Source organism: Primulina eburnea, chromosome 12, assembly GCF_022965805.1.
Source record: "Primulina eburnea isolate SZY01 chromosome 12, ASM2296580v1, whole genome shotgun sequence".
Classification (NCBI taxonomy): Eukaryota; Viridiplantae; Streptophyta; class Magnoliopsida; order Lamiales; family Gesneriaceae; genus Primulina; species Primulina eburnea.
The window spans coordinates 29,380,006-29,393,738 of NC_133112.1; the positions used below are offsets into that span (position 1 = coordinate 29,380,006).

The 13,733-nt window shown below is 33.7% G+C and overlaps 2 protein-coding genes across 2 annotated transcripts; one reads left to right on the top strand and one right to left on the bottom strand.

Moving 5' to 3' along the window:
• Positions 1–3,431: 3,431 nt before the first annotated feature.
• LOC140808236 (uncharacterized) lies at positions 3,432–4,501 on the bottom strand. The gene has a single exon (XM_073165308.1). The coding sequence runs from the start codon at positions 4,386–4,388 to the stop codon at positions 3,483–3,485; it is 906 nt and encodes a 301-aa protein (XP_073021409.1). The 5' UTR covers positions 4,389–4,501; the 3' UTR covers positions 3,432–3,482.
• Positions 4,502–6,117: 1,616 nt separating this feature from the next.
• Positions 6,118–8,832, top strand: LOC140807503 (uncharacterized). Its single transcript, XM_073164362.1, has 2 exons — positions 6,118–6,965; positions 7,382–8,832. Exons 1-2 carry the CDS (start codon positions 6,753–6,755, stop codon positions 8,612–8,614), a joined length of 1,446 nt encoding a protein of 481 aa, XP_073020463.1. The 5' UTR covers positions 6,118–6,752; the 3' UTR covers positions 8,615–8,832.
• Positions 8,833–13,733: the final 4,901 nt, after the last annotated feature.

Genomic DNA, 13,733 nt, shown 5'->3' on the forward strand with positions numbered 1-13,733 from the left:
AAAAATTAACTTTAGATATTTTTTCTCAATTTACCGAATTGTAAATTATTCAATGAAAGATCTTTGGTGCTAATAAATCTTCTCATTTTCCCACTTTTTTCCATTTTGTAATAATAATAATAATAATAAGATTAAATGTGTCACCAGTTGAGAAAATGACTAATCAGAGGATTAGACCTGGCAAAAGGATATAGGGTGGGCTAGATTTGGTGGTCCTAACATAAAAAGCTTCCAACCCCATTACCATTACATTTATTTCTTGGTCCCCCTTACCCACACACACATGCATCTGTTTCCTATATATAATAAAAATAAAAACACGTAAATTCGATTATTGTGAAATTAAAATTTATTCAGGATTTAATATTTGGTTTGATAAAAATTAAGGTCGAGGATATATTACCATGTTGCACATCTAAATGTACGAAATTGGCACGATCTCATTACGACTCATCGTTTTCGAAAATAACATGGCTTACACCATCGATTAAAGAAAAATACATTTATCGAACGCACACCGATTTTGGAATAATTAACCAATATGTCGATTTTATGTATAAATATACCTCGAGTTGTCTCTTTTAGAAGAGTGGCGTGTGGATACCAGTATAGAAACCTCTAATGTTGTGATTGAGCTAACATTAAATATAAAAAATAAATTTATTGTTATTGTTAATTTATAAAAGGCAAAAACTTATATGAGACGGTCTCATGGGTCGTATTTGTGAGACAGATCTATTATTTGGTTATCCATGAAAAAATATTATTTTTTATGCTAAGAATATTCGATAGGGTTGACCCGTCTCAAAGATTAAGATCCGTGAGACGGTCTCACATGAGACTCACTATTTATAAAAACACATATATATACGTGTGTGTGTGTATATATATACACACACATATATATACAGAAATGTACAATTACATTTATATATATATATATATATATTATATAAATGTGTGTGTATGATAAATTAAAAGGCAATTCCCAGCTAGTGTATGGTCCGATAAAAAAAATATAGCAGACAGAGACAAAAACTACTCTTGTCTTGCATGGAAACTGGTCCCCTTTTCTTTCATCATTAAAACCCCTAAATTATAAAGTCAATTGTAAATTTCCCAACTTCTAACCCTCACTCATGGGCAAAAGGAAGTTACTGGGACAATAAATTTTTTATTTTAAAAAAAAAATTGATTTTTTTTTATTATTTGAGTACGAATTTTATTGTTAATTTAATTTTTGTGTTTTCCAATAATTTATAATTGGGACAGGAAATTTAATTTGCAACAAACGAATTTATGGATATGCCAAACTACATATTACTACATTATAAGATGGTCTATGTTGTTATAAGCAGTATTCTAAAAAGCTCGCTTAAACATGCTTAAACTTGAAACTCGACAAAAATGCCCCGCTTCGGAGAAAAGTGGAAAAAAAGAGGTTCAACTGCAGTTTGACCGAATTAAGTGTAATTAAGACGTTTAATTAAATGTGCTTAAGCACAATTAATCACATCTATTTATTTTTAAATTTTTTATTTTGAAATTATGTCTTTTCATTTTAAAATAATAAATTAAGTTTATAATTTAGTTGTTTATTTTTTAAATTTAATTATGATTAAGCATGTCTGATAATGATTTGACAAATATTTAGTATTTTTTTATGTTATCTAGTTGCAAAAACAAATAAAGATTGTAATTTTGAGATATTTATGCTTTTATAAATATGAGAACTAATGCATCAGACTTAAATTTCTCATATTTATTAGTTTGAGATAATTATAATTACACTAAAGATAAAGAAAACGTTATTTCACACTTAAGTTTGTCTTAATCTCGCTTAAGCTTGAAAATCTTGGAACTTGACATCCGCGCTTGGGACGATTCACGTTTTTTAGAACCTTGGTTATAAGATCCCACGCTTGTTTGAATTGAAATTATGGAGTGACTAATAAATTTTAAGGGCATCATCTCTCATATGGGAAAAAAATAATAGTTTGAACATTTCTTTTGAATTTATGATATAGTATTTATGCGATAATAAATTACAGGAAACTATTATTAATCGAATTTATGATCTTGCATTTGTACTATATGTGATAATCAATTATGGTAAGTTGTGATTGAATTTATCATATATTACTTGTACTCTAGCTGATAAATCAATTGGAAGAAATGTTGAGAATGTAACTAAAATCTCGTATTAGAAATACAAAAGAAGATTATGTGTTAATAAGATAAAATGATATTTCTACTAATATGAGTCATTCTGGGTAAAAGTCAAAAGCAATCTAGGAGAGCTTAAACTCAAAATCGATAATATCATATCATTGTGGAGATATGTGATTTCTATGACACAACATTATAGTACAATTTTCTAAATTTATAATAACTTTGATAAATTAATAAGATTTTTGTTGACTCTATGCTCTTGTAAATATCATAAATTTATAATTTTCTAAATTTACAAAAAAAAAAAAACTAGAACAATTTGGTAAAATATGGTTGATTTTATTGTTGTTTATTTTGTATTTTTTAAAACAAATAGATCTATTTGGATTTCATTTATAATGTTTCTCATTAAGGCATCCGCATCCGTCCACATTAATCTATGTTATTAACTTTCCATCTCCTCAAAAATTATGAGGTCCACGAGCCACATATTCATCATCCGCATTGGTGGGTGTTATAACACCCACCACCTCATCAAAAATCGTGGGGTCCACATGCCACATACACATTACATTAACACATCTATTCTCCCACATTCATTTTAACATTCACACTCATTATTCGTGGGTCTCGCTGTCCAGTCATTCATCTTACTCTTATTTTACATTAAATAAATTTAATTTCAAATTTTTTAAGAAATTTAAATTATTATTATTTTATATTAATAATAATTTGTTTTTATATATTCAATACGTAAAATAATTTAATTTTATGAATGTCATTTACTTAAAATTAAAATTTATTATAAACCTAAAATAAAACGGTACAACATATAATAATAAATAACACTTGCATAAAAATAAAAGAAAATAAATTAAATTTAACAGAAAATGCAAAATACTAATTCAAGGATTGTTGTTGTATTGTGACCAAATATGTTCAACTAAGTCGGCACGAAGTTGGTGATGCACATGAGTGTCACGTATTTCGGAATTTGTTCAGAGATATTCATGAAATCCTCGGTTTGAGCCATGGACGGGTTGTTCGGGTTCGTCACCTTCATCGTTGTACCAATTTGTCACGTGAACCCCCTCATCTTCGACAATCATGTTATGTAAAATAATGCATGCTAACATAATATATTTTAACTTTTTTCTGTACCAATAACGAGCTGGACCTCTGACAATTGCTCATCGAGCTTGAAGCACCCCAAATGCTCATTCAACATCTTTTCTTGCAGACTCTTATCTTTCCTTAAAAAGCCTCCTCTTTGGATCCTCCGGGCAAGGAAAAGCCTTAACGAAAGTGGCTCATTCCGGATATATTCCATCTGTTAAATAATACCCCTTCGTATATTGAGTCTCGTTGACCATGAAATTAATCTCTGGTGCATTTCCTTGCAAGACGTTATTGAATATGGGAGATTCGTACAACACGTTAAGATCATTACGTGAACCGGCGACACCAAAGAATGCATGCCATATCCACAAGTCTTGAGACGCGACCGCTTCAAGCACGATTATCGGTGACCCATGGCCTCTTGTAAACTGGCCTTTCCAAGCAACTGGGCAATTTTTCCATTCCAAGTGCATGCAATCAAGACTGCCCAACATTCCAGGGAACCCGTGCCTTTCATCATGCATTTGAAGAAGACGTTGAACATCATCAGCATTTGGCCTTCTCAAATATCGATCACTAAATAGTTCAACCACATATCCGCAGAACTTGAAAAGACACTTGATGGCAGTTGATTCACCCATGCGTAGGTACTCGTCAAGATGGTCGGTCGGGACTCCATACGCCAATTGACGAATTGCAGCTGTGCATTTTTGTAGTGGTGACAAGCCTTTTCTTCTCGCAGCATCGTCCCTTTGCTGAAAATACGGTGAACGATCCTCAAGTGCATTCACTATTTGAAAGAATAACTCTCTTCGCATGCGAAATCGTCTTCGAAATATTTGATCTGGATACACCGGGTTTGTGGAGAAATAATCATTGAAGAGCCTCGCATGCCCGGCTTCACGATTTCTTTGGATGAACCTTCTTCTTCGCCGCATCACGTTATTACTTTGACTTGATTCAACTATTTGTCGACTTTGTTGAAGTATCAATGACATTAGCTCTTTCCTCGAATCATAATCTTCGTCATCAACTTCAACTTGGACTTCGTTTTCACTTGTCGAGCTAGAGGTTGAACTACTGGAATATTGAGACATTTTGGAGTAAAAAAATTCAAGTGTATCTGTTTGCCAGATTGTATGTTTGTAGAATGAAGAATTGTATAGTACAAGGTGTCTATTTATATTGAAATTTGCAACGGCTATATTCCAACGGCTACTTTGCAACGGATATTTTGCAACGGTTATATTCACCAACGGATACTTTAAACCAATACATTAAATAAGTAACAACGTTTAGCGACTGTTTTTGAAAATCCGTAACTAATAGCGACGGTTTTTTCAAAATCGTCGCTAAATGTCCAATTTCTTTGGGCGATAAAATAATTCAAAACACATGGGGCCTGCGTGTCAGCAAATCGGCGACGATTTCTATAAAGCAGTCGCTAATAGCGACGGTTGTTTCAAAAACCGTCGCTAAGTGTGCAGTTTTTTAAAAAAAATAAACTGACACAGGGGCGTTCATATGCGTTCATACATATGAACGCCCCACACAATCTCTCATGTGAGTGGGCGTCACCCCTTTAACACCAACTCTCCAATGTGAGTGGGCGTTATAACGCCCACTCACATTGGAATGTGGGTGCCCTTACATTAACACTTTTCCATTATTAACATACACTCACATTCATTTAATATCAACTTTCATTATTTATGAGTCCCACTGTCCACTTACTCATTTTTTTTTAATTTTAATTAATTCAATATCTTTCTAATTTTGTTAAAATTTTACAACAAATATTATTAAAAATAAATAGTATTATTATTTTAAAAATAACTTAATTTAAACGGTTTGTGAGAAAGCGTTAATTAGCAACGATTTGTGAGAAACCGTCGCAAGTAGCGACGTTTTTCAATTTGTGACGGTTTACGAAAAACCGTCGCTATTTGCGAAATAATGTCGTTCATTCTAATGAATTTCTTGGCTGACATGGCAGCCAAGATTAATAATTCATGCACCCACATTGGTGCATGAATATTAATGGGTGTTAATAATCACCCATTAATGAACCAATGTGGGTGCCCTTACATCTAATCTTCAGAGTTGAGTTCTCGAACTTCAACATAAAATTGTGGAGAGGTATTATTTCTGTTTCTTTTGGCGTATTTGGTTTCCGAGGTACTTGTACTCATATTGCACAAGAGTTCATTTGAGACTGTCAAATGGGTAGGTTGGATTGGAAATTTCGTGACCAATCCCGCCAAATGCTGGTTGTGGTGGTTTGTGGATCAACCTGTCTCAGTAAAATAGGTGGGTTGGTTGCCAATTTCCCAATTCGCCCAAAACCCGTCCCGTCCCATCATGTCATGTCAAATGATGGGTTGTGACGGGATGCAGGCCAGCCGCCTCGGTGATCTGGTTTGGGAACTTTAGGTTTGAATTTGGTCGATCTCTCACTTGAAAATAAACTTTGTATGATCATTGTACAAAAGATCTACTTCTCGTATTATACGATGAATTTAATTTGATTTAGTAAATTCAATTATTATTGTTTAATTATTAAAATTATTTAATATCACTCCTAATTTTTATAAACATATACATAATAAATTTTATTTTTAATGTTAATTCAAGAAATATGATACATATATTAATGAAACACAATAGTTTTTTTTATGTAATGAAATTTATGTATGTTGAATTAAAAATATTTTTTTAAAAAAATAAAAAAATATTATCAATTGATAAATATATTTTTAAATTAATAAAATTTCATTGACTTGTTATTTGATATATCAGCTCTGTTCTTGACTATGTGGCCTCACATCACCTTCTTTCCCATCCACAAAAAAGGAAAAAGAGAGAGAAGAGGAATTCCCTTTTGAAATGACTTATCTAGATTAGTGTCATTCATTATTAATCAAAAGCAATCTTCCTAGATATAAGGAAAATCGATGAACCCCATTTAACAACATTTTCCTGTCTACATTTTCAGCTCAGCAAACCTTAATTTCTTCATCAGCTGCCACTGTTCTTCTTATTATCGTAACTACTTTTCTTCTTCTTTTCTCTCTAAACATTGAGAACTGTGCTTCTTAAATCTTTATCTGCAAAACAACCTATACTTACATCTTCTGCTTTTCTCTGCTCCCCCTCTATACTTCATTTACCACGTTGGCTTTTGCTATAAACACCACCAACAAGCAGCGTTTCAGCTAGTGTTTTTTTACGTGCAATTTCGTTCTCCACCTCCCTTTTTTTTCCTCTCTGTTGAAATCAAACCATTAAAATCCCCATAGCCTTTTCTCGGTAGTCTTAGATTTGTGTTCAAATGGGATCGCTTTGATCTTAAGAAAGACGGTTGTTTTGCTGAGCCAAGTTTTATGAGTTTCTTGGATGTTCTGTTTTCTCTGTGATTTTTTACTCAGTTTAAGTTGTTTTTATCTGGGATTTTGGGAATCATGAAAAAGCATAAGTCTGTATGCAATTTTTCGAATTTTATTGTTTGCATACTTTGTCTGATTGCATGGTGTAATGGAGAAGATGAGAGTGTGTCAGCTCCAATGAAGAATACAGAACAAGAAGCTCTGTATTCTGTAATTCAAGGTTTTGTCGGCAAATGGTGGAATGGTTCGGACCTTTATCCAGATCCATGTGGATGGACTCCTATCCAGGTACATAACATAACAACCGACTATTTTTCTTTCTTTCATGATTTGAAAGTGTTTCTGTTTTCATATAATTTTCCGCCTTCTTCAAGATTCTATATTTTTTCATTCCCTCCAATGATTTTGTCGTTTCTGCATATTGTAATATCCACTCGACAGTTTCCCAGATTCTTGTGATTTCCATTGGCTATTTCAAGCTTTATTCTTCATGGTACATCATGTCAAGACTTGTTCAAAACAAATAAATAAATAAATAAGCAAACGCCGCAAGAAACATGAAAAATAAGCAATAGTTACCATTGCATGCTTTTTTAAGAATTTTACTTTTTTTATGCATTTTCTGTTTGTAAAGCATTGTGAAGTGCAACTAAAATTTTAATTTATTAATAATGATTTAATTCCTTGTTGTTGTTGTTCCACAGGGTGTTTCTTGTGATCTATTCGATGGATTTTGGTATGTGACTGATTTAAACATAGGACCAATTCATGACAACTCCCTCATTTGTGATCAAAATGTGCTACAATTCAGCCCACACTTGTTTGCGTTAAGGCACATGAAATCTCTTTCGTTCTTCGGTTGCTTCGTGTCTCCGCTCCATCGGGAGATGGCAATCCCTGCTCAGAATTGGGAAGCTTTTGCGGAGAGCCTAGTGTCACTGGAATTCAGATCGAATCCCGGACTCACGGGGCGAATTCCGGTTGCTTTTACCCAGCTGAGAAATCTCGAGTCGTTAGTCCTAACGGAAAATGGACTCTCCAGCGAGATTCCGGCTGGTATTGGAAACTTGATCTATTTAAAAAGGTTAAATCTTGCTGGGAACAGACTAAAAGGGAAGATCCCAGATAATTTTGAAGGGCTAAACCGTCTCTTGATTCTTGATTTTAGTAGAAACTCACTCGATGGTCCATTGCCGTTGACTTTTGGAGGGTTGACCTCACTCTTGAAGCTTGACATGAGCAACAATCAATTGGGAGGAGAAATTCCACAAGAGATGGCAAATCTCAAGAATTTGAAGCTTTTAGACCTCAGCCACAACAAATTATCCGGAGAGTTGACCAAATCACTCCAAGAGTTGACTTCTTTGGAGGAATTAGTTCTCTCAAACAATCCCATCGCTGGTAGCCTCGCCAATCTTGAGTGGCGTAATCTGGTGGGATTGGGCGCATTAGACCTATCCAATATGATCCTGACGGGTGGCATCCCGGAGACTCTCGTCGACCTAAAAGGGCTAAGATTTCTTGGACTCAACGATAACAATCTCACAGGAGATATCTCCCCAAATCTTGAAAATTTGCCAAACGTGACTTCAATTTACATGCATGGAAACAACTTGACAGGGGAACTTAGGTTCTCTAAATGGTTCTATGAGAAGATGGGGAGGAGATTTAGTGCATGGGGGAATCCAAATTTGTGTTATCCCATCGGATCGGTGCCTCCAAATTATGTCCCCTTTGGAGTAAAATTGTGTCAGCAAGAAGTTACCAAGCTGGAGACACCTCCGGATATGAATATCCCATCCAAGATTGTCGATGGGATTTGGAAGCCTGAGTCTAATCCCATGGTTTCTTTGGGGCTGATATCAAGGCATGCGAGTAGATTTGGTTTTGTGATTGAAGTGTTGGTGGTTTTAATTGGTAATCTTGCGGCCCTTTAAGGGATCACTTCATAAGAGTTAGTCACACAATATTTCCACTTTAGATTAATCCCATCATTTATTCTTTTTTCCTTCAATCTCACAAAATTTGTAGTGTATGATATAATCGTACATGTAAAATTAACCTTTGAAAGAGTTTCCAATCACTAGTTGAAGCTGTACTTGCCGCATTAATGTAAATTTAACTTCCCATGTTTAAATATTTGAATTGTATTTCATATCTTAATATCTCATTATATAAAATACTACCTACCTCTCTGTCTTGAAGTTTGGTGGTGTTCTTTGTTGCATTTCTTTGTTCCTAGTGGAGGGAGGTAGCCATGATATTGAATGCACTGAAAACGAAAGAGAAATGGCAATAAAACTCAGCAGCCTGTGGTTGAGAAAATTCAATCTTCACGAGCCATCTTGTGGATCCATGGGTCCAGTCCATTTTCAAGTACAGAATGAAACACACACAAGAATTCATATATATATATATATATATATATATACAGTGGGGTAGATATGCAGACAAGTGGTCCTTGCAAGTATTAACATGTTGTGATGATGATGAAAGGGAGATTTGTGGACCATCTGAAGTGAAAAGGCTGTATTTTCTTTTTCAATGGTACACATATTTGTTTTCTGTGGGCACTATGTGTTGTTTGGCAGCTCCTGATTATTTAACCCTTTCGTTTGGGTCTCATCTTTTTGTTATTAATCCGGTCAGTCATACAAAAATATGGCAAAAACTTGTGTGAGTGTTTTACGGATCGAATTTGTGAGACGAATCTCTTATTTGGGTTATCCATGAAAAAGTATAATTTTTTATGCTAAGAGTATTATTTTTTATTGTGAATATGAGTAGGGTTGACCCGTCTCACAGATTCGGTCTCACATAAGACTCACTCAAAAAATATATATATATAGTCGTTGATGAGGGAAATATATAATATTTTCATTCATTAATTTTACCGACGGACATAATTTTTCTGTTGTTATTTAATGATTTCTCAAAATGTATGCTTAACTATGCAAGAAAATGGCACAAAAAAGTACTGATTTTTGATAATTTAAGTCCAATATTGACAATTACATTATGTGCTGCCCAATTTTGATAGGATGGAAAGGACTAAGCTGGGGTAGCCCATCTCAAGTGCCAAAAGATAAGTGTTAAAAAAATCGATTAACATTATTATACTTTAAATAAAGATTTGGTATATTTAAAATCATGTTGTATACCAGAAATATAATTTATATCATGTATATGTAGCGTGTATATGGTTCCTGCTACATATAAGTTACCTATGCACAATAAACTAGCAATAATGCTCAAATATTAAAATTTAGCATCTCTCTTGAAGAAAATATATTTGGTTTTTGGTAAGTGATTTTGTAATTTTAGTCATGTAATTTTTTTACTGGAGTCCGCTAAAATTGCTTGTGGCTGGAAATGCTGACATGGATTTTTTTTACGGAAAATTGTATGTGTCGTGATACTGATTTTCCAAATAGATTATAGACTATAAAAACGAAAAATATTCAAAATGCAACATAATATTCTAAAAATTTACGACACAAGCATACAATTTTTTATCCCCCAAAAATTCATGTCAGCGTCCATAAATGCCACTTAAGCAATTTTTTACATACATGATGAACTCCAGTAAAAAAAAGATCAAATTAGAAAACAAAAATGCTAAAAATACAAATTCACTGTTAAGAGGGACAAATGTAGAAAAAGTGTAAATTACATGACAAAAAATGTAATTTTCTCAAGTTTAAATTAATGATTTCTAACTCATTACGACTCACTTTTCTAGAAATACGATCTACACATAACATTTGAGTTATTATATGATTAAAAATATTTGATTTACACAGTTGCCATGAACTTATATTTTTGAAACGTTTGATCCTATAATTACGACAACCACTAACTTTATATGATTAAAATTAGGAATGAGAAATTTCAACATAGTGTAGGTGTTAGAGTAGATGTCCTGTAAGCCAACTGTTGGCTAGAGAATTTATTGACTCGATTGTAATAAACAATCTTTATTTTATTATAATGCATTATTTCATTGTTTGTTATATCTTTATCTGAATACTCATGCGATCAACAATTAAGACATTGATTATACTTTAATACAAATGAATCATAATTCGATGTTGAAATTCATTCGTAAACACTGTATAATCTAAATTCGTTCGTAGTCGTTTCAGCCGCGTAAAGCATGGATAAAGGTCGCTTGAGCTCGATACTAGCATATGTGATGTTGTGTACCGCGTTTCTTGATAAGGGTATAGAGATATCCAAACACGCAGATGTGTAGTCATATGATGATTGTACCGAACTGCCCTCCTAGGACTTTCCAAATGGTTGTCATTCATCGAGATGATAAGTATATGGTTCTGATTGTACATCATTAGTCCTTAAGACCTGGGACAACACTGAGGCTCTATATGCTAGAGCTGTGCTTTGACTCGTTTACCGACTCCAGGAGGGTCATCAAGTATGGAGATTGGATAGAGTTGCGACACATGTAGGAGCCAGTGCATTGTGGTCGAGAATTCACCACTCACCTACAGGTATAGATTTCCTGTGTGATTTGATGAAATAATAGTGCATGTAATCTCTAGCCAGAGTATGAAATGTACATTAGGGAAGGAGTTCTCCGATTGTACATGTGATGCCACTATTTATTCTCAAAGCTGTGTCACACAGTTATAGAATTCTTATGCAACCCTTGATAAACCAATGGTTTTAGATTCGATCAGGATATAAGAGATGAAGGGACTGTACTATACGTCAATCATAATCGACTGGTTCTTGCAGGAACTACCAGTGATACCTAGGGAATCGTGGGGCGATGCTACTAGACGCTCTTACCATGATTCGATAAGTTTAATCAGAGATATGATTTCTGACATTATCATGGTCAATTATTGATACATAGAATGAGGCAAATTAGGGTAAGCCCGAATAAAAGATTATGTCCTAAGTAACAAAGTGTTGTGAACTAACGGCTAGCTGTATCCCTGAACGATTGAGGCTCATACAAGTACTGGATTATTTTGTCCTCGTTGAGATATTAAATTCAAGGAATTGAATTTATATAACACATTGAGATAATAAATTGAAGGAGTTGAATTTATATAAAACATTGATATGATAAATTCAAGGAGTTGAATTTATGACTATTAATTACGAAGGTGATAAATTCAAAGAGTTGAATTTATAAATGATTTAAATTAGATGTAATGTGTGTGTATATTATGGGCTTGTAGAAGTACAAGACCAACACACAAATTATCAAGGTTCTTAATTAGACTTTAAAAGGATTAATTAATTAATTAAAGTAGTTGGACTAGAATAATTAATTTATTAAGCCCATTAAGTATTTAATTTAATTAATGGGCCCTAAGGTTATATATGTGTGTGTGTATTAGGTTTAGGGTTAAACACAATTAACCCATGCAATTTTCAAAACCCTAGCCTCCCAGCCAAGAGTTTTTTGAAAATCACCCTCCCTCGCCCTCCTTGTTTTCGGCCATCATCTCAACATAAAATCCTTCTATACTTTTTAGTGCAAGTTGGAAGAGGAACATGTAATCCAGTCGTGAACCAGATTAGGAGATTGACGAAAGAATATTTGAAGAAAGTTCGTAGAGATATACAACAAGAGTTACGTCCGCTTATACCCGAGTATTTGAAGCCAAGTTAAAATTGTTCACTAAAAGTATATCCTAAACATCATATGAATTTGTTTATTAAAACCATACGAGTGCTCAAAACAATATCTTGAATGTCAAGATTCAAATTTTTTTAAAACTTCCGCTGTATTTGGGCAGAAGAAAACACGATTCACAACTGAAGGGTCATGTGTTAATTGTACGAAAGAAGGAAGAATGGCCGGACTCTAGACCCCACCGGCTGTCAAGGCGTTGGACAGCCGCTTAATTAACTGTTTTGGTGTCTCTCAAAACAGATAAAAATAAACTATTTAAATAATGTGATTGGATGCGTTTTTGCTGTGTACTTTACTATGTACTCACCACTCTAAAGAAAAAAATATTTACTTAGCATAATAGCCAGTTCTATTTTTGTATCTTTAGCTTGTTGAAATTGAAGGCTATTTTTTTTTTCTCTTTGTAGATCATTTACATATATATCAACAATAAAATGGACACATGAACAAAATATTAGAGTTGAAGAGACGAGGACGTAAAAAAAGATGTGTTGACATACAAAAATATATATACTAAGAAATGAGTTTATTAGAGAAAAATTTGAGGTTGTGCCTCTCGAAGAAAATATGAGAGAGGCGGATGACATGATATGGACACGTACAAAGGCGACTAAATAAAGACTCCAGTTATTAATCATGTTATATATCTGTTTGCACAATATTTGATTTACGGGCGTGCCAGGTGCGAAAATGCACTAATGTGTGTTAAAATGATAAAATCTAACTTCTAAATATTCAAGCGACGTGAATTCTAAATTCGACCGTCAGTTATAGTCTCCTAAAACAAATGCAATGTCAAAATAAAGAAAACTATTATGAATCGATGCAAATAAACCCCTGACATAATTTTAAATTTACAAAACTGTAGGAATTCATCAAAGCTTGAAAAATATAATAACTTGTTGCTGAAATATAAAATGATAAGACGTAAAATTCTAGAAATATACTGGAAAAACTTGAAGACTATTGCTTGAAGATTGAATTTTTAGCAGAGATTATTTTGCAGATTTTGTGCGTGTTGAGTTGTGTTCTTCTGTTGTGTTTGCCGATCTCTTTTCTTCCTAGCAACCATTTCTCTCCACTCTCCCATGAACTACGTTCCCCGCTTTTCATGCCACGATCTCTATCTATCCATCCACGTTCTTCTATCTTTTCCGCGCTCAGTTTTGAATTGATAAGAACTATTCCGTTATGGGCTTGTATAATTTAATTGGGATTTTAATTAAATTGGGCTTGTAATTAAATTATTTTTAACCCAAACAATTGCCCCCCGCAAGCATTGGCCAATTGGGCCAAAATGCTTGTATGTAAACCAGTTCCAACTTGTTTGTTTGGAGCGGCCCATAAGCATTTTCCCTTGACATGGGCTTGTAATTTTGGACCGG